Source organism: Lytechinus variegatus, chromosome 2, assembly GCF_018143015.1.
Source record: "Lytechinus variegatus isolate NC3 chromosome 2, Lvar_3.0, whole genome shotgun sequence".
NCBI classification, from domain to species: domain Eukaryota; kingdom Metazoa; phylum Echinodermata; class Echinoidea; order Temnopleuroida; family Toxopneustidae; genus Lytechinus; species Lytechinus variegatus.
In genome coordinates this window covers 27,405,709-27,428,524 of record NC_054741.1, presented here as the reverse complement: position 1 = coordinate 27,428,524, position 22,816 = coordinate 27,405,709, and the positions used below count along the sequence as shown (strand labels likewise).

The window sequence follows — 22,816 nt, the reverse complement described above, 5'->3', positions numbered from 1 at the left end:
TAACAAAGAGAAGCACAGTGAATTAATGCATGAATATTTGAACAAACATGAATAATACATGTTGACATTGCTAGCCATTCAGAGTTGCAATGATCAGATCAATCGCAACTCTTTGTGAGACAGGGCTCTGATCAGAGCTTGATCAAGATTATGAAAACACATTTAGTTGGCAAATTAAAGAAAATATCAGACAATTGATTTATCTGAATGCACAAGGAGTTGTATCAACAGACTAGACAACAATGCATCATCAAACCAGCTGGTACAATAACATTGTTACATGCATTTAACTTGTGCAGGTTTCCATGGCAAAGAATGATTCAATGTACACGCTTCAAGGTACATATGTACACCAAAAAGCCACTACATTGATATGAAAATATTTTTGAGATAGACACTCCTTTAATAGTACAAATGAGATTCATGGTAAGGGATTGTGGGAATAACAGACTTTTCAACTGACAACTGGTTGACATGCTGGCATTTATTGCATTGGGTTATCATCCACAATTCTCTACATGACTTTCAAGACCTGTGCTCCGTAACACAAAGGTTTGCGATGGATTGCAAATAGGAAAAAGCTGCACTGATTGGTCCCTGTTCAGTATTTTAAACCAAATGCGCCTGTAACATTGATCTTGACTGGTCAGTTCATTTAGCGATTGTGTTACAGAGTCCAGGGTCCCGTAACACAAAGGTTTAGCAATTATAATCGTACGCCTGATTTTCACGATTGATTGTACATTGTAGTCAATGCAATCAATCGTAGAAAAGTGTTCTATGATCATTGCTAAGTTTTGTGTTACGGGCCCATTTGCATTTTGCAATGAGATACATAATACAGGAATGAAAACAAATGCTGCCTGATAACCCCCCCCCCATGTTATATGGTGAATACATGTAAGAAAGTGGTGCAAAAATATTAGCTGAAATTTAATATAAGTGAAAATTATGGAGCATATTTAAGTCAATTTGCAAAAAACATGAACCCACACTTCTAATTCCATAAAAGAGCCCTTCAAACCAAGGGTGAGAATATGCATTTGATTATAACCATGTGACATATAAGTACAGCAGTTGATAATCCATAATTTCCATAGGCACTTATTCAGAAAAGTGACATCACAGAAATTGATATAACCACTTCTGTAATTGAATCAGATATGTTTTGCCTGATTTGTTTCAAATTTCAGCCTAAGCAGCAAGCTCAATTAGAATTTAGGTGTCAATATCATGCAAAGAACTATCATAGATCTATAAAAATTATATTCTGCACTTTGACAAAAACACATTAAAAAAAATAGTAATTCAGGCCTCGAAATAGGATTTTTGGGGGGCAAGGCCACTTTTTTGAGGGGCACTTTTTCACTGAGGCCAGGCAGCAGAGGGCACCAAGGCCATACAGAGGGGCACCAAGGCCACTTTTTAAGGGGCATGTAATAAATTATTTGTAGGTGTTACAGTTTCGCGGCGTGGGGGGGGGGCTTTCCATAGTCGATGTTATACATCAGATTCATTACCAAACCACATTATTTACTTAAGAAAAAATGAACTTTACGCACGACTGGTGATACCTTCTTGAGCTACATGTAATTAAATGTGAATCTGATTAGCACCCAAGAAAGTATCACCGGTCGTTCGTAACTGACGAACAGCTTTATGAAACACTCCCATTCAAAGTACTGTACTTACGCATCGCGCGCGCTCGCCAGGACAGTACAGCGCGCGCGACATTTGTGTAGTACACATACGGAGCTCGCGCTCGTCCATTCTTATGCTGCAGCTTACATAGCATATGTAAAGCGCGCTAGCGGCCAGCCAGCTGGCCGGCCAGCTGTGTATAGCTAGCTCATCGTTCGGCGCGGCTTCGGACTAGACTGCATACATGCACTGGACGTCGCTGGTAAAGCTAAGGTATTGAATACTTTTTGAGATCGGAGAAAAGTTTTCCTCGCTCAGAAAAAAAGGTGCAGACTTTCAAAAGGGGTACATTATATATCAGAAAAAGGGCACATTTATGAGAAAAAAGGGCACCACGGCCATATAAAAAAGGGCACATTTTTAGTGGCTGTAACTTTTAGCAAAAAGAAGAAGGGCATGACGGCCAGTAATGGGGGCATCGACGGCCATGGCCGTCGATGGCCGTCGATTATTTCGAGGCCTGGTATTTCAACAAAAAATGAATGGCAACAATCTATAAGTTTAGACAATTTCAAGCTTGCAATATAAATTGAGTATATTGCATCGTTTTTAATGTGATTTTCAAATAATTAATTTGTAAAGTCATAGAGAGAGCCTAGCTCTTTCACTGGACATCTGTAATGGGTCTTAGTAATCATTATAATCCGCTTTTATATAGTGTTTAGATAATCAGAACAACATCTTTAAGCGCTTTTTATTACCCTGGTCATCAGATCCTGGCATGCCAACATACTATGTATGCACTTTCTCCACTCCCTGAGGAGCATTCCAACAAGAGTTCAAAGACTCAATTGCTAGTCATACTACACGGGCTTTCGCAGCCTATCGGGTACACATTTAACACCTGGGTGGAGAGAGGCAGAGTTGGACTGATGCCTTGCCAAACGATGCTAGGTCATGGTGGGATTCGAAAACATGACCCTCTGATTTTAATGCGAGAGTCAGAACTACCCATGATGCTTCCACGTGCTTGTTTCATACATGTAAGGCTCCCTAAAAGCAAAATGCCAAGATTTCAGTAGCTTTCAAAAGCATCATTTGATTTTTAAATTGACATACAGCTCTGGTTCAGCTACATAACACAGCTTTAATACAATTTGCAGGTTACAGATGGGGGCAGCATGCACTCCCCCCCCCCCCCACCAGAATTTGAAAAGTTTGTACATTTATATTCTAATACCAAAAAGCAAACAAATCACTGAAGTTCTTCATAGACCAAGAGTCAATTTTAATAGCAAAACTTTTTTATTTTATTTTTTTTTTTTAGCTCGCTCTCTTTGCTCACTTATTACACTTTGACCTCTTAAAACAGATTGGGGATGGTGAACTTCGGTGCTCCGTCCCCCATAAAATTATCGCTCTTCGACGGTATGGTGTGCCATGTTGTCTCTGAAAATATAATGGGAAAACTACTGGGTAAATAGACTGACCCTTCTCTTCCTTTGCTGACCACTGTGACTTCAAAGTAATAGATACCACATGATGGTGGGATGGAGTGAGCGGTGGTCACTGAGGCTGCATCCTTATGAGTCTTTCCCATACCTGAAAGAATAAAAGAAAGTTGAAAATTTGAGAATATCATATAAATAAAAGGATCTGGACACGATTCATTTATTACTTTGTAAATGCAGGGCATTTGTTCATGTAGACGGGTAAAATAATTTTCAAAATAAGCCAAGTATACTTCATGCATGGATCCTAGTAGGATCCATGCATGATGTCACCTTCCAATGTAGCTCATACTTTTTAGCGAAGCAATTTATAAATATATATGTACTACAGAGCGAAGCAAATTTTTGCACACACTCATCAAGGGACCTTTGACTGTAAGATGATACACACTCTCAATTCCAAGGATTTAAAATAATTCCAGAATGGCTGTGAATAAAGACCAGCTGAATTTTTAAGTTATTCTTAATCCTAAGGATTAACTTTTAAATTTCAAAAGATTTCAATTCAAATCTTTTAGATTTATATTTAAATCAACAAGGTTTAAATCTAAATCTAATAATCAGCTGGTCACTATTCACAGCCGATCTGGATTCATTTTAAATCCTTGATATTCATACTCCTTTCCACGGCGGTATTCATAAACCTATTCTCCAATTAGCCGCCTATTAGAGTAATGTGGATAATTCAATAAAATTGCGTTCATAAACTCTGAAAATAATAATCCGCACTATTTTTACGAGGGCCCGTCCTGAAAAAGGAGGATAATCGTCATGGCAACCGCACACACCCCCTCCAATGCAGTTGCGTTGGAATAGGGTGACCTTGTGACTGCTCCATGGCAATTATCCGCACTACTTTCGAAATGCATTCATAAAGTCAAAATCTGGTCCCGATGCTGCTATTATGCGGATAATAGCAGCATCAACATACTGCAGATAACTCTGGTCCTCCTCCGATTTTACGACCAAATTATACTGCTATTATCCGCATAATTAGATTTATGAAAGGGGTATTAGAGTGTAGTGCAGACCATGTGCAGATTAGCAATTTATTGAAAGTGGTTAGCCTACTTAAACAATTTTCATATTCTAATTAGATAAATCATTCTTGCTTTAATAAACAGCTATTTTCAATGAAATGATATGATGTAAGAAGTTAAAAAATGCCTTCACCTATTGCCATCATACTCACTATTTTGTTTTTTTGTCAACCCACGGGGGCCACTTCCATTGACGAGTGGATACCATTCGTGACCATAAGCGGTTTCAAACCGCCTCGATCACAAGAATCCCCGTTAAATTACGAGAACTTTTTAAGGCTAAAAAATACCCGTTAATTATTCCTGCATTCACACCGCCCTGAAACACATCCTTCGGGATAAGTTCCCGAAGTTACGAGCATGCGCAGTATGGTCTGATAAGCAGGCAAGGCGCGAGATTCAAAATCACTAGCCCAGCAGCCACCCACGCCGCCGCGCCCAACGACACGCTGGGCTAAAAGTTCCCGTAATTTGCTTTCACATTGCCAAATACCTGCGACCTTAGAAAAATCCCCACGAAAGTTCTCGTAATTTCGCCAAGTACCTACTATTTAGCGGGTATTTTCTTTCGGGGAAATTACGCGTAGTTTGCTTTCACATTACCAAAATACCTGGTATTTTCTGATCGGGGTAAATTTCCCGATCAGAGAATACCTGGAACTGGCGAACTTCGAGGCGGTCTGAAACCACCTCATGAGGTTTCAAAAAGCACCCTAAATGAGTATTTTTTATATACTGAAAATGCACCCCTTAACTACATGTAGTATTGGCATGTGAAAACCTACCCTTAACAAGTATTGGAAACAAAACGATACTATTGGAAAGTATTCCCTGAATTGAACCCCTAAACAAGTACAGCGATATTTCAAATGTTCTGTCATGGACGTCGGTTTTACCTTTACCTACATCATTGTGTTTAGTACAACCCCACTCACGCAAATCGTACTCCAAACACGTAGTGTTGACTGTTGGGGCAAAAAGTACATCCTTTATAAAACATTTTAGTCTTGATTTTATACCCTCGCAAATTTGACCCCAAACATGTAGCTTTCTTAAGGAAAATACATGTAGATACCCTTTTTCATTATATTAGTGTTTTTGACACCCTTATCATGTTGAAAAAGACATCCTTTTAGCATGTTTTTGTGGTCGCGCATGGTATGCACTCGTCAATGTAAGTGGCCACCCCGGGTGTCAACCCTACCACCTCCCCTCTCTCTCTCTCTCTCACACAAAAAATACATACACAAGTAGACAAAAGCATACCAAAATTCAATTAATCAGCAGCAGTCTGTTTATAATCCAATAAAAAAGGATGCAGCTGTTATTCTTTTTTATGTGACAGGCTTACATATACATATAGATCTTGTATGAAAAACCAAACATTCAGTTCAGGGAGAAGTAGGGCAGTAGTCACATGACTGTCACAATCAGGCCAAATAAGGTAATGGAGTGGCATGGTAACAATTTTCCTTGGAATAATACCATGATGAGAATGTTTTCTTTTGTAAACATACATCCGTTAAATGGTAAAGGCTGACTGTTGCGGTAACAGTGTCGTGTAATGTGTTGTGTCATTTACCTTATGTAACACGCATACAAGTTTGCAAAATGAATGGCCAATCATTGCTTGCATGCAATTTTTATCATTCAAATTAGGATCATCATTCGAAATCGCAATCTGTAGCCAGCGTATAGAAATGGCCTGTGTGTTCTGCACATCAATGTGAACAACACCATTTTTTCTGCATAAGAAACTTCATGTATCACTAGAAACCTGTTCTCACTACACTTTCTAATATTAGAAAATACTGGAAACCGGTTCAGGAAACCAGTTTGGAAGATTGCTTTGGTAGCATTCCCATCTCGCGCAAAGCAGTCTTGTTGCTACGGGAATGCTCTCAGTGGGGTGACATGTTTCGCGCAAAATTTGAAACTGCAGCATAGACATTCTACACACAGTGTGTTAGTAGTGCGCTCAATCACTTCATAAGGAGCGGTTGTGTCCTCATTTAAGCTACATGTACAACTTGTTAAACAAGGCAAAGCGTTCTTGAAAACTACCTCGCGAAGTGGTTTTCTGAACTGGTTTGGAAGATCGCTTCCAAGACGCTTTGATCGTTCTCATTATGCGTAGTTTCAATTTCCACTAAACTTTCTTTTAGGACGGTAATGAAAACTGGGTCTAGCATTCACCATTATATTCTTGATTTTCACATATGGTTAATACCCCTTTCATATTGCGCTTTTCACCGGCGAAGTTCACCAGCGAAGGGGAAAGTGTCCAGTATGAAAGGTACACAGGAGACCTTCACCAGTGAAGTTCACCAGCGAATTTCTCCACCTCTAGAGGTGGAGAACTTCGCCGGCGAAACTGTTTCACCAGCGAACTTCACCGGTGAAAAGGCCAGTATGAAAGCAAACTGGAGAACTTCTCCTCTTTAAAGACGTCAGAGGTCAATTTTTTCTCTCCCGAAGTCCACTGTACCAGGATTCTGCGCGCGATAAGTTGCAAGCTCAGCTGAATGCTATGGCAAAGTAGATCCCTTGAACAAATTTTTTTTTTGTTACTAACAATATTTATTTAAAAGCACTTTTTTACATGTATAAAATGCGCTAAAATATTAAAAGAGGTGATATTGTTTGTTTTTCTCGTAATACTTCCAAAATATGTTGTAATTAATTTTTTTTAAACCTTTTTGCAAAAGGTAAGAAGAAATGTTTTACAATTTTCTTTCGTTGACTTTCGCAGGGGAAGAAATGTCAATGCGAAAGGATACACTTTTTTTCTTCGCCGGGAAAGTGAGGAATGCGAGGAGAAGTTCGCCGTTGAAGAATGAAGAGGGCAGTATGAAAGGGTACAAGATAATTCCAAGCTCAATTTAAGGCCATATTGATATTGTATAAGACTTTCATTTTTCTTGTGAATTTGCATTCATATGACCAGTCTTGCATTATTTACCAAGTATCATGTTGCAACAAATAGTCACAGAAAAGTTTCTAGGACTTTGCAGCTCAATATTGGACAGGGGGGAACTAAATTCAGTCCTCCATGTTGATATGGGACCAGGAACTGACTGGAATAGCTATTCAAAATGTGTCAGGGTGACCTTGATAAACTTTCAAGAGACTTCTGAGAGTTCAATTACAGGTTAACCCTTGGGGGCATTTCAATCTGTTCCTGAATCATGTGCTTCATACCTGAGCCCAGAGAAGCACATAATACTGTTATTGTCAATGGAAGCTGGAAAGCTTGGTGTACAGACCTGCATAGCAGTAAACACTTCAATATGGCCATGTACAAGGAGGTAGTTTGTCAGGGCCATTACCATTACCAAGCTAAATTCAGACAAGACTACCTAGATTGCTTTCAATAGAATGACTGTGCAGAATGCAGACATACAATGTGCGTGCATGTGCAAGCAGCATAGAGGTCCTGTGAATACAGTTCAGAAGCTGTTGACACAAGCATAACACCAGGTCACTGCCTGGCTGATAGATGTTGAAATTACAGTTGAAAACTTCAAATACCTCCACTTCTTTTCTAATGACCATTAATAACTTTTTGGCAATGTAGGTTAAAAAACAAAATCACCTGCAAATCACACCAAACCGAAAGCAACATATCATCTGTTATGGTGGGAAGTAGTTTTAATGTTAAATGGGAATCTTTCACATTGGGGAAATTGCTGAATATTTTGGGCCAATTACTTTCATTTGAAGTGCGATTTCTGTCAGAGACAGACCACCTAATAATTTTTTCAAAAATAACAAAACCGATCTAAAAATGTTTGAGCAAATAATGAGAAGTAAAAAGAGAAATAACATCAACCTACTGAAAATACAGATTCAATCCCTGAAACTTTCTGTGCAGCTGGCAGTGTTCTCACATGAGTATCTGTATTGATTGAATACTCTATTATCAGATTAACAGGGGATAATCATGGGTCTTGATCACTTCTTCAAAGATACAAATTCAAAGGGGGTTATCTGTCTTTTAGAAAGACGATGTTTGTTTTCCACTAAAGTAAAAAGCCTATCCTTTATTATCCTCAACTCTACATGTAGATGCATGCATGCAGGTGCATAATGGAGCAAGTTCAAGTAATGTGTAGGAACTAGGAACCCAAATGAATCATACAACACACAGGTGACAGGCCTATTTTTTATTCTTTGCCAAGTTTGCTTTCATTGGGAACATTAACCGCCCTTTCACACAGTAAAAAATATCATGATTTGAATGATTCCAGTGAAAAATAGGGCTACGAATTTTTAGCACGTGACGTGTGAAACCAAACTAGAATCATGAACGCTGATCACAATAACGAATTCCAGTTAAGTTTCACTCAAATCATGGTACTAATTTTACGTGTGAAAGGCTTGTCCTCCAAAACATCTTTTTGGGGCAGAGCTTAATGTGTCCTTTTAAACACTTTCGTAGATAATACAACTGTCATGCACTCATCGCATCGATGCAGTGCTTTGATTGACACGCCAACAAAGAAATTCGAGTTCAAGTCACAGTTTTCGAGTGAGCATGTGAAAGGTCCGATGATTCTAAAGACGAATTGCATTCATAAATACAATGATGATTCAAGATTCATGTGTGAAAAGGCCCTAAGTCATACACAGGAAAACCACTTCAACATCACTTGACCTTGAAGTTATCGACTTCATGTTCAAATAACAAAGAACGTAACATACAATCAGGGGAAAATCATATTTCTGAATTTACTGATAGGGCTACAGTCCTGACCATATACATGTATAGGACATTATGTACCAGGCCTGAGTCGCGATATCGATCAATCAGTATCAAATACATGTAGAAATTGCAATCGATAGATATCATGGTGTCAAGATGTTCAGTGATACATGGTTACTCTTATGTCCACTTTTTATGAACTAGACCAATAAACTTACAGAGATATGATAGTTATTCAACAAAAAACCCCAACATGGCCAAAGTTCATTGACCTTACATGACCTTTGACCTTGATCATGTGACCTGAAACTCGCACAGGATGTTCAGTGATACTTGATTACTCTTATGTACAAGTTTCATGAATCAGATCCATAAACTTTCAAACTTATGATGGTAATTCAACAGATACACCCAATTCGGCCAAAGTTCATTGACCTTTGACCTTGGTCATGTGACCTGAAACGCGCACAGGATGTTCAGTGATATTTGATTACTCATATGTCCAAGTTTAATGAACTAGACCAATAAACTTTCAAAGTTATGATGGTAATTCAACAGATACCCCCGATTCGGCCAAAGTTCATTGACCCTAAATGACCTTTGACCTTAATCATGAGACCTGAAACTTGCACAAAATGTTCAGTGATGCTTGATTACTAATACTTGATTAACCTTATGTCCAAGTTTCATGAACTAGGTCCATATATTTTCTAAGTTATGATGACATTTCAAAAACTTAACCTCAGGTTAAGATTTCGATGTTGATTCCACCAACATGGTCTAAGTTCATTGACCCTAAATGACCTTTGACCTTGGTCATGTGACATGAAACTCTAATAGGATGTTCAGTAATACTTGATTAACCTTATGGCCAAGTTTTATTAACTAGGTCCATATACTTTCTAAGTTATGACGTCATTTCAAAAACTTAACCTCAGGTTAAGATTTGATGTTGACGCCGCCGTCGGAAAAGCGGCGCCTACATGTATACATGTAGTCTCACTCTGCTTCGCAGGTGAGACAAAAAGGAAACAAAGACCTGAAAAGTGGTTGATATTCAGTCTTTGGCGACACAGCAATTCTTAAGCATTTTTTTCTATTTTGGCGTTCCAGTGGTCTCCGCCGAAAAATCCCTGGCGGTCCGGGTCGACACCGGTCAAAAAAAGGGACGACTATAAATACATAATGATATTCTACTGGTTTTAATTCATGCAAAGTATGAATCTTTGCTTTAAAAAAATAGATAATTTTTCACATCCTACAAGGGTAAAATGCACAAAATTGAAACCAAAATATAATTTCTATTTACAATGTACATGTATCTAGCCTATATCTTGGAATAACAATTAAAATACAAAAACATAATGAAGTACACATGCAAATCACACACACATAGCATTCACAGACAGGACAATACTTCTTTATTTCTACAGGTATCGAACATGATCATTTACTGAAAGTTAACTAGCATTTTACATGGCAAATATGGCTTAAAGGTCGTAAATGTGTATTAATCTACATTCAGACAGGAAATATGGGATATTTCATGGATTAGCTCAAGGCTTATCTCCTCTCATCTCGCTTTCTAATCATAAGGTTTGCCATTTTAAAAATCATCATTCCACATTTACCTTGAACTGGAATAGTACATAGAGAAATGTGGGCCAGATACACTTCTGAGGACGAGACAGTGTCTATTGCCATTATCATTATTGACAGAAAGGGATTATAATGACTCTACATAGGCCCATTCATGTACAGTAAATGTACATGTAGTTGTAGCTGAATGCCTGTAATATTATAATCTTCTGCCTCACAGGCAGGCAAAGTTATAAGTGCTTGGTGTCAAAATGAAAATTCATTACATTGATTTCAAATATTTAAATCACTTTCGCATCACAGTTTGTCCTGCTTGTATTTGTTTATATAATGTTTAACATTGTTTGTTCAATTGATATTTATTTTTCTTTGTTGTTATTGCTTGTTAAATGAGTACAGTTAACTTATTATTTCAATATTTGTAGATCTATTTACTAACTTACAACTGTCCATCAAATTGAATAGCTTGAGGAAGGATGAAGTTCATCAAATTTGAACAGAACTGGTACTACAGGAATCCTCATCATAATTTTCAATTTCTTGATAACAAATAACTCACTTGAAAATATATTTTTTTTAATATTCAAAGCATTGCTGCTGGATAGCTCACGTTATAACTCACTAGAAAATTATTCACTTCACATTCGTGCCAGCAAAGTAAATGACATCCCGGCAACACACCCAACACGTGCACAGTCAATCTCCGCAGCACACACCAATCACATCAACAGACGCTATCATTTACCAGAAATCCCCGCTAAAATACAAATTGCGATATATCTGCGCCATATTTCTAAAGTATGCAATGGATTAGTCCAGATTCTGGAAGTAGGTCACCGAAAATGAACTAAAAGTGAAGAAATCTGTGATTTTTTCGCAAACTTTATTTTCTCCCTGATTTAGGTAGGTACATTGTATCTTCAAAATTACCAATAAAAAAAAAATTATTTCCTTTACCGCAGTTAATGCGATATAGGAATTGGCAATTGTTTAACTCAGCTGCGAGAGCGATTCCAGAGCAGAGCATCGATCGTGTATATTTTTTTGCTTAAATTCAGCGGCCATATAGATAGTAAATATCAAGAAAATTGGTGCAGCAATCAAAAAGGGCTGCAGGCTTGGACAAGAAACATCACTTTTTATATTTTTGAAAATAATAATAGTAAAAAATTTCATGCAGCGGCCAACATAGATGCACGCGAGGATGATCAACTACTTTTTTTTACTTGGCCTTACAAATATTATTAGCAGAATAACATAACACACAAGAATATATAGAGACAGTGATTTTCCGCGATCGCGGAAAATGGACGGAATTCATGGGAAGGGTCTTTTGAAACAGAAAGTGGCATTTCAAATGGAAAATCATGGAAAACACATATTTAGTCAAAATACACAGAACAGCAACAGAATTTACTAAAAAATCTCAACAAAATACAAATATCAAATGGCTACAAAACCCCAGAAAACATGATCTTACTTCGCTGCAATCCTGACAATTTACACATCGTGACTGCAGTCACTGCACTCAACTTCTTCACACTCTATCGTACCCCCCTAACCCTGTATCGTACCGTCTTGGCCGGGCGCAGGCCAGGCAGAGTTGAGCTTATCGAAAACATTCACGCACACATCGTCTGATTTCAACAACACGGTTGTGTGTTGCTGCCCTCTATGTTTGAAAATGTAACAGCACGATATCAAGATCTTGAAATCCAAAATGACGGATAGGCGAAAATCGTTAACAGCTGAAAACGATGTCCAACCCCCCAAATTATCGATAGAATTTCATTTTACTGTAAAATAATGCTTATAAAGTGAAAGGTGAGGATATATTCATGTTATATGTGTTTGTCAAAATATTTTGTGTACCCCCATAGATCCGATTAGAACAGATTCTACTGCATTGTTGGTACAGTGGCAGATACAAATCTTAACCAGCGCGAGTGTTGTAATATTGCAATTGCTACGTTTTTGTACACAAAATCTATGGGGAAACAGAATTTCCGTTTTCTGACATGCTGAAATGGAATTAAAGATTTTCTGAAACGGAAAAGGCAATATTTTGAAACGGAAAATCACTGTCCCTAAATATAGATATGTAGGTGATAGGTAACTCCTTGAAATGAAGCTAACATGTAGCTCTTAGCAAAACAAACAGTTTCATTGAATAGACATCACATGTCAATCTCACCACTTTATGTTATTGCATTATATGTAAATGAATCCTTCAACAGTTGACCTAGCACTGGCTTTTGTTATTGTGGTGGAGTGAACAGTCCAGTGATTGTAAACAGCACTGGTATACAGCTGTAGTAGAAACCACTACACCCAGTTCCTAGGTGGCTAGTATGCAGGCCTACACAAAAGAAAATCACTATATGATCATAGCCTATTAGAATTTTCATTTGAATAGCTTTTGTTTACATATATTATGCACGCCAAATCAATTAAAGGGACAGAAAGAATGTGAGAGGGATAGAGAATGGATCGCTGTAAGATACATCATTCATGGGTACATGTACAAAGTTACAAACAAATCCACATCACACAAATCTATTCATGTCAGAACCCAAATGATGGTAAACATTGATGCATCTTATGGAAGAATGATGTAACTGTGTAACAGTGTAGGCCTATAATAGTTTACACATGTACATTTAGGCTACATGACTACACTGTACATGTAAGTAATGTACAGTATGCACATACCCACACACTATCAAACATCAATATCTGAATTTTAGATAAGAATCAATGTTTTGTTTATTGCAGCTAAATAACTGTCAGAAGTATGTAGGCCTACGTGTTAACAAAGAATGTCAAGGATCATAATTCAGTATTTTGAAAATAACTTTTATGCTGGTATACACACTTATAAAGTCAAGTCATTATGTATAAATACATGTCAACGGCTTGCCATATTTCATAGTACACTCCATGCACTTGACATAGAACACAGCTGGCAATCTGGCTGTGTGCCGGCTGCTACATTATGCTCAATGTAATTATGCACTGTAGACCTACACTACAAGTACATGTAGGCCTACTTGTCCATGCCTAAACATAGATGATTGTATTGAAATCTCTATACAGTACATATATACCGGTACACATTGTAGGCCCATACTCTCCATGTATGATCGATAATTTAAACCCAATACATGTAAATACAGGTCAGAAAATGTAAATAAACTTAAAGCCACAGGCCATGTATTTATGTGTGATAGCTCAGTCGATACAGCAATACAGCGGTGGACTTGTAGTCAGGTGACCCTGGATTAATAATCACTTGGTGCTCTTTATCAAAGGCATCCCTCAGACAGAACCTTGGGTATTCATATACCCTTTTCAGACAGGCTAAAATTTCCTTAACCCCGTACTATTGGTGGGGCTAAATGGCAATTTAGCCCCACCTATAGTACAGGGTTAAGCTTAGCCCACTTTCTTTTTACACAGCGTTTTTGCAAAGTGGGCTAACCCCACCTATAGTACGGGATTATTTGGCCCTGCAAAAAAGCAGGGTTATCCCACCAATTGCGGTGCTAAGAGCAATAGTACGGGGTTAAGATCGCATGTGTAAAACGAAAGTGGGCTAAGCTTAACCCCGTACTATAGGTGGGGCTAAATGGCAATTTGTCCCTACCTATAGTACGGGGAATTGTAGCGTGTGTAAAAAAGTGTACGAGTGAAGCACTTGTACTACGAATGATCAACAAAAACCACTAGTCCGGGGTTAGCGAGTTTCGTGTGTAAAAAGCAAGCATTCCTTATCCGGGGTTAGCAATAACAATTTGGCATGTGTGAAAAGGAAAAAAAATAGTACGGGGTTAGCGATAGTCCGGGGTTAAGAAAATCCTGTGTAAAAAGGGCATAAGCCTTATTTCAACTCCTGACAAAAACGTTTCTTGTTTGCTCAAGCATGAACAAAACTCTTTTTTTAATGGCATTTGAAAGTGTAGACATCAGAGCATCTATTAACATAAAAATGTAGACATCATAATTTGAAACAAAATTTTGATAGACTTTTTAAAACTGTCCCATTTTTTTTAAATGCACTGTATAGTATACTAAAATAGATTTTATGTAATGTAGGCCATTGTACATGTATGTACATGTAGGCCAACTGTGCATATGTATGCCTCAGTAAAGACATTCTGTAAACACAGTGTACACCACAATGCACATTTACATGACACTAAGCATGTATTACACAGCATACATATCAAGGGTGCAGTATGATTAAAAATAAAACCGTTGTACATGTATGTTTCGCAATCACCAGGGCAGAGAAGATCAGGTCAGCAGCTGATGTTTGTTTTGTTGATAAGGATCTAGTGACATCAGCAATACTCATTTAACAATTATAAATATACCTGTACAGTGTACATGTTTACAATTTCAATCCAAAAACAACTTTAGAACTCCTGAATTTAAAGGGGGAGTGAACTGTGTGTGGTCTCTCATTGACTCTTTGTTATAATACATAGTCTTAAAATATACATTTTCAGATATCTAAATACGTACAGAGAATAACTTGCCCTATATTTGTATTTGTATAGAGAATGTTTTGAGAGGAAAAGTAATTGTTTTGGTACTTGGTAACATAATTATTGCGGTATAAATGTATTGAGTAGTTAATCAACATGTGATCATTCAAGTGGGTCTATATTACTAGACTAAAATAGCATTATGGGTCAGGAAACTGGCCAGGTATCATTAGTTGAGGACTCGAGATGGCGCTATTGGTTCGTATCTGATTTAAAGGAATGCACATGTACATGTACATGTAGTTAGTACTAGACAGTGGGCATAAAGATTTGCATGAACAGATTTTGGAATTAACAGTATCTTTTCCATTTACGTAAATATATGATCCATGTTCACCTATTTAAAGGAAACCAAAACCCAAGAAGAGAAGCTATCTTTATTGGAAAGAGTAAAATGAGAGGAACAATTGAAAAAAAAGTTTCATCAAAATCGGTAATGAAATACATGTAAGCAAGTTATGGACGTTGAAAGAGTCTTGTACTTTCTATGGCAAAATGGCTGATTTTGTGGACAACTTTCCATTTGTTTTGTACACAAATTTTCAGATTTTCCCCTTTATATAATACATATTTCACATTATCTCCTGATCTTGACATATGTGGTGTGAATTATATTTTCCCATTACATATGTTGTGCTCAGAAGAAGGCAAGATGCAATTTGAAAGATATTGAGGATAATCTGAAAATTTGTGTACAAAACAAATGGACAGTTGTCCACAAAATCAGCCATTTTGAAGCACGTTTGCCAATTTGAGAATCCCCATAGAAAGTACAACAAGACTCTTTAAACGTCCATAACGTGCTTACATGTATTTCATAACCGATTTTGATGAAACTTTTTTTTTAAATTGTTCCACTTATTTTACTCTTTCCAATAAGATTGCTTCTCTTGAATTTTGGTTTCCTTTAAATGCCTTAATAAAGCATAGTGATGGAAGAAAAATTTGCTCTCTAACAAAGAGAAATACAGTTGGGCAACTCACTTCAACCGACATGTACATGTACATAATAGGGAAAGTGATTTTCCATTTGAAAAAAATTTCCTTTTCCATTACGTAAAATCTTAAATTCTGTTTCAGCATGTCCGAAAATGGAAATTCTGTTTCCCCATAGACTTTGAACACACGGAAAAGTGACAATTCTGTTTACACATAATCACAACACGTACACTCACACTGGTTGAAATTTGCATCTGCCACTGTACCAACAACACAACAGAATCCGTTCTAATCGGATCTTTGCGGGTGCTTACAAGCAAATTTTTTACAAGCAAATTTAGCATGCATACATGTACATTAGGCCCGTTTCGGGTACACGTGTACACGCACGGTCAAGTCAGTGCACGTGTACTAAATTCCATCACCGTGTACACGGTAGCATCTGCATAAAGCTTGCGTGGGACTGTAAAGTCAGTGAACAAGCTCACAGCCTCACATTAATCTAAGACACTGCACATGTTTTAATCACTAATATGTCAATATATTTCAATTAACCTAGAGCGAGTTTACTTCCAAAATCGCAGATTTAAACCACATTTATTCTGGAGACTCAAGTTTTTGTACCACACGAAATGGGTATGCTCCGGTCAGTGCAGGGCCCTAGTTATAGAGCCGACGTTCGTTGGATGCGCAATTTGCATACTGTACCGTACATACATGCACAGATCGCTGCAGAATTGAGTGTAACTGAAGTTATCGATTGATTTTCATTATTTTATTGCCAATTTGAGGAGCGTGTGTTTGTAGGCTTGTAGCACATGTGTATGAGCGTATAACACGTAACGAGACTCTCGAAAGCGTTCTTCAATCACTTTTAGAGCCAATTTGAGAATCACCAATTGCGACAGCGATCATTGCTCCAGTTACGTGTTATATACGCTCATAAACATATGCTACAAGCCTACAAACACACGCTCCTCAAATTGGCAATAAAATAATGAAAATCAATCGATAACTTCAGTTACACTCAATTCTGCAGCGATCTGTGCATGCATGTACGGTACAGTATGCAAAATGTGCATGCATGTACGGTACAGTATGCAAAATGCGCATCCAAGGAACGTCGGCGCTAACTAGGGCCCTGCACTGATTTACTTTTGCATTCTTTATTAATTTAATGCGCTGCTAAGCTGAGTAAACTTTTTAATTGCACCAATTTTTGTGGATTGATACTTCTAACTTCTCAGGTAAGCTTTAAAACCATGACTTAGGCTACATGTAGGAAACACTGAAAACATACTGTATGATACTGTAACTCACTCTCACTCAGTGTTTACAACGTGTACACGACCGAAAAACACGCCGTGTACACGTGCATCAAAAATTGACTTTCAAACCGGGCCTAATGTACATCCTCACCTTTCACATTATTAGCATTTTTTAAGGAAAAATAATATTTCATTGATAATTTTAGGGTATTTTGGACATCGTTATCATCAGTCAACCACTTAAGCCAATCCGCCATCTTGGATTTTAAAGGGGAATACAGCCTTGGCCATAAAATGTTGTGTTGGGAAGAAGAAAAATGAATGAAACAGAATGGCGAAAGTTTGAAAGAAATCGGACAAGCGATAAGAAAGTTATAGCTGCTTTAAAATTGAGATCACTAAGGGTGCGTTTATTCGACACTTTTTTACCCTAGAATCATGATTAGAATCATGATTCAAATCACGATTCTGCAGAATCACGATTGCGTTTAGTCGAAATTGGAAATAAACGTCTTTCAAATCACAAACATGAAACACGGAAAAAGGGGCGTTTGGAAAGACGTTTCTGTAGAATCACGAACGAAAAGGGTCGTATAAACGATATCGTGATTTGAATCATGATTCTATGACGTCATTGTGTCGTGCTTCTTCCGGGTTCGACTCAAAGGCGCGCGCTGTGTTTCGTGCAGGTTAATTTTCGTGTAGCAGATTGCCAGTGTACTAGTACCGGTATATGCCAATTGTCATGTGCATTTAGGAATTATCATTCTGTGTATTGTACCCCGGGGTTGTACTGTAGCGTCATTTGTATATTTCACTCAGGGTGACCAGATTTCACAAAATGAAATACGGGACAATTGACAAACGAAGATCAACAAAGAAGCCCACACAAAGTGTGGGCTTCTGAGAATCCATAGTATAATAATAAGACTTTTGAAAAAAATATAAAGAATTAGAAGGGAAGGTGAACGAAAGAATGAAGGAGAGAAAGAAAAGAGATGATTGGGAAGGAAAGAAAACAGAAAAAATAACAGAAAGTTAGAATAAAAGGATGAAAGAAATAATAAAAGAGATAAAAAAAGGTTTCCGTCATTCTTAGAAATGAAGGGAAGATTAATAAATGTCTCGCAAAATAAAGGAGACAATTAAAGGGGGAAAGGTGAGAAAAAGTAGGAGGAAAGAAAGAATGAAGGAAATAAACATGTTTCCTTCATTCTTTGAAAGAAAGAAACAATAGAAAGAAAATAAAAATAAGGGAAAAGAATGAGAAGGGAAAAATGAAGAAAGGAATAAAGAATGGAAGGGAAGAATGAAGGGGAAGAGAACGAAAAAATAGAAAATAATGGAAGGAGAGAAAGAACGAAAAGAAACAGGAGACGAAGAGAGAAGGAAGCCAAGGTAATTATAAGGAAAGAAAGAATGAAGGAAATAAAAAAGTATATTGGATAAAGAAGGAAAGAAAGAAAAATGAACAGAGAGAGAGAGAGAAAAGAAAATGTCGAGGAAAGAAAGATAGATGGAACAAAAAAGGGCAAGCAGAAAGGATAGGGTATATATAAAATAAAGAAAAGGAAAAGTTCAAACTTCAAGTAAACAAAAAAATCCAATCATCTAATAAAAATCATAACTTTATTAAATGTATTTTTAAAATTTTAAACATAAAATGTTTTAGAAATGAATAAAATTTCAAAGTGAAACATATTGTCAAACTTAAAAATTAGATGAAACATCGCGGCATCGTGCACACCAAGACTCAAAACGAAAGCTGAAACTAGATCTATGAAAAGTCAATAACATTTTCCTCCGATTACATCTCCAAATCATTAAACTGAGAATCCATAGCATAATTATAAGAATTTCCCGCCGATTTTGTGATTATTTTGGTAGAAAAACTGTTTATCATGTGAGGTGTTTGCACCATTGAGAATTTGCTTCGATCCTCCATGCCTAGCTAGTAGCCTGCCACACACAGGCAGGAGGCCAGTTCGTTTGCAATGTATTAGCAAGAAATCATCGCAGAACTTGCAAAAGTTTACAGTTATCGATTTAATTGTTGTCCCTGCTTCGTCAGCTGTTGGTTATTTAATGAAAATTCGTCACTTTCAAATGTATTAACTACATTTTGTTCAATATTCTGAAATACGGGACAATCCCGGGAAATACGGGACGTCTGGTCACCCTGATTTCACTGTTTTCATCAATCATGTCTTCAAGTTCCAAAGGCACAAATTGGACTGACGACGAACTCAGGGCTCTGCTTGTGCTTTGGGCTCAGCCTGAAGCACAAGCATCCCTTACCGGGATTCACAGAAATATAAGACGATCTACGAGTCCCTTTCAGCGGCGCTTGCAAGAGGGATTTCAACGGAGATGTGGCACCGCCTGTCGAGACAAAATTAACAGAATTCGTGCCCAGTACTACGGCTACCGAACACCATTTTTGATGAACCGACAAGATTGAATACAAGTAAACAAAAACAATACGAGGTACAATACACGGAATTCTGGAAGTAAAAGATTTATTTTTCGGAAGCCGAGTTGCACTTGCACAAACGATCGCGCGTTAGCTCCGGTGGCAGCAAAAATCTAGCAGCCGACGTGAAGTTAGAAACACGCGCGAAAATGTTGACCTATACTTCCTGGGTCAAACTGCGCACTGTGATGCGCACTGGATCGGCCCGAATTCAGGGAGAAACAGCGTTAGAAAGATGGTCGTATAAACGCTGATTCTGTCGGATCGTGATTCATGTTGCTGTTTTGAATCATGATTCAAATCGTGATTCCAATCATGATTCTGGGTTGAGGTCGCATAAACGCAGCCTAATAGTATGTAGATTTCAAATTGGCAACTGTGTAAGTAAATTATGACAAGGGGCAAGGACAACTTTCCCATAGGCCATGTGCTTTATTATCAGGGATTTGTGGTTTTCTCCTAAGTACCTATTCCCCTGTGGCAGTAATCTAAATATAATCCTGGTAGTATATTGTTTTATGTCCTCATGAAAGAAAAATATAATTTGAAATAAAAGTTTAGGGAAAAATGACATTTTAGCCATAATATGTATTGGAGTAAATGGAAGAGTAGTCCTTGCCTTACATCACTATGACATCCCATATGCGGCCAATTTGAAGTCTCCATGGGTATAGTGATTACCAATATTTACAACTTTTAAAAATTCATAACTTTCCTATTGTTTGTCCAATATTGTTCAAACTTTCACCTATTAACTTGTCTGATTTTTCTTTTTCTTATAAAAACAAGTCTTTATTTGGGTTGGATTCCCCTTTAAGAGCATGATATTGTGCTGTTACATCTTCGAACGTAGAGGGCAGCAACACACGACCGTGTTGTTGGAACGATATGAGTGCATGTGAAGCAAAGCCCGGACGGCCGGGTACGGGCGTGGCGCACCATCGAGTGTGCTGATTTATTTATGTCAATTGCAGTCATGATGTGTGAATTGTCATGATTGTAGCGAAGTCAGATCGTGTTTTCTGGTGTTTGTTGCCATTTAATATTCTCATTCTGTTGTGATTTTGAAGTAATTTCTGTTGCTATTCTGTGTATTTTGAGGGAAAACATGTTTTCCGTGATTTTCCGTTTGAAATGCCACTTTCCGTTTCAAAAAGCCCTTCCCGTGAATTCCGTCCATTTTCCGCGATCGCGGAAAATCACTGTCCCTAACACGCCCATGTAGATGACATAGAAACATTACAATGCACACAACACATACAGTTGTACTTGCATGAAAAAGTACCATATTATTAAATAGAAGTGTATACAGCCTGGATTACAAGTATACAGTGTATAAAAGATGCAAAGAGCTGTACTATTAATTAATCAGTATTTGATTACTGGATGATTGTAAGGTAATCATGCGTATGTATACTAATAAACTTGTAAGCAGATTGATTGGAAAGTATGCATTACACCATTTTTAATTCTAGTCAAAGGCTGTATTTTCTGCAGACCTATGTAAAAAAGAAAAGTAAACAAAAAACATTGATGACAGAGTGTTACAGTACACCATATAAGAGCAAGGTGTGACAAATTGTGATATAATCTGCCATGAAGCAGTAAATGCACACCTTGAGTGAATTAAAACATGTTTGGCATTTCACATGCCTGTCCCTCAGGGTTTTTGCATGGTTCGCTCGCTCGTGTCTGATTTCCTCTTTCCATCTGCGGTGTAAGAATGAACTTGCAAAGTTCTGTATCCCAGAGGGGGGTAACTCACACTGACATGGACAGGATATTGTTATGACAATTCATCTTCCTTGCATCACAAAGGGGCCAGGAAACAGAGATATTGCATGCATGTAGATTACAAGTTCATTAGAATACAACTTCAAATGTAGCTCAAGTGGTGATGCAGGAAAAGCCAGGTAATCAAGGAAGCGCCACTTGCATAAGATAAGATGTGGAGTCAATTTACCTTCAAAACCACATGTATTCAATATGAACCTTTTCATTATAAAAATATGTATACAAGAGCAGAGTAGTAAATGCTCGAGCTCTGGGCTTAAAAAGAGATCCAAAGACTGTTCACTTTGAAATTGATTATACATGTACATACTGTACACTGCATACATGTACATGTATATTCAGACGTCACAAAATGAGTCATTAGAATATTAACCCTATCTAGGCCGGGGTATTTTGGGAGTTCATATGGCCGGGGGGGGCTTTGAGATCTCGGTAGGTGCATGCACGATCATGCAATTAGCAATTTCTTATGTATTCTCATTACCTTTTGTTTTTTGTTATTTTTCAATGAAATTTGTTTGGGACTCTTCTGAGATCATAAACAGCATAAAATAAATACATTTAGACCAGCAAACCTAAAAATAATCATGCATTTATGATATTTAGTTGAAAACACAGTTTGCATTGACTTTGTACATGAAATAACGTTTTTGAGCAATTTTTGGTCTGACATACCCTTACACAATGTTGCGTAATTTCCGAACCCCGCACCTGGGTGAGGCAAAACTGGTCTCAAAAGTTGCGCAAGACTTGAAAGTAAAAAGTCAGTGAGCGGCGCGGTCAAAAGTATTGTGCAAATCATTGAGGGGGGCCTCTGAGTCCTGGCCTGGATAGGGTTAAAGAACTAGCAGAGCCCATGGAAAATTCTATGTGGGCTACCTGTATAATTATTTGCCATCACTTGGTAAATGAGTGCTAAAATCACTCAGACAGTCACAGATGATTTTTTTCTACCATCGGAAAGATTTTGTTTTTTCATCAGGGCATTCTCAAAGAGAAAATCAAGTAAAGGGAGAGATTTTGCGCGATCACGGAAAAAGGACGGAATTCACAGAATCTGCCTTTTGAAACGGAAAGTGGCTTTTCAAACGGAAAATCACAGAAAATATACTTTTTCTCAATATGCACAGAATAGCAACAGAAATTTACTCCCAAATCCGCAACAAAATACGAATATCAACAGGAAAAAAAAACACGATCTCACTTCGCTACAACAGTTTTGACAATCAACACATCGTAACTGCATTCGAGCCCCTCTATCACTTGATCGTATCAAAATTAGTTTACGCTCACATC

The 22,816-nt window shown here is 37.6% G+C and overlaps 1 protein-coding gene across 2 annotated transcripts in view; it reads right to left on the bottom strand.

The window, feature by feature from the left end:
* The window catches only part of LOC121407730 (ran-binding protein 9-like), a 75,504-nt gene that overhangs the window by 46,625 nt on the left and 6,063 nt on the right, over positions 1 to 22,816 (bottom strand). For both annotated transcript variants that reach the window (XM_041598924.1, XM_041598925.1), the window contains exon 2: positions 3,132 to 3,243. In XM_041598924.1, coding sequence (XP_041454858.1) covers positions 3,132 to 3,243 — 112 coding nt within the window. The remainder of the gene's footprint in view (positions 1 to 3,131; positions 3,244 to 22,816) is intronic.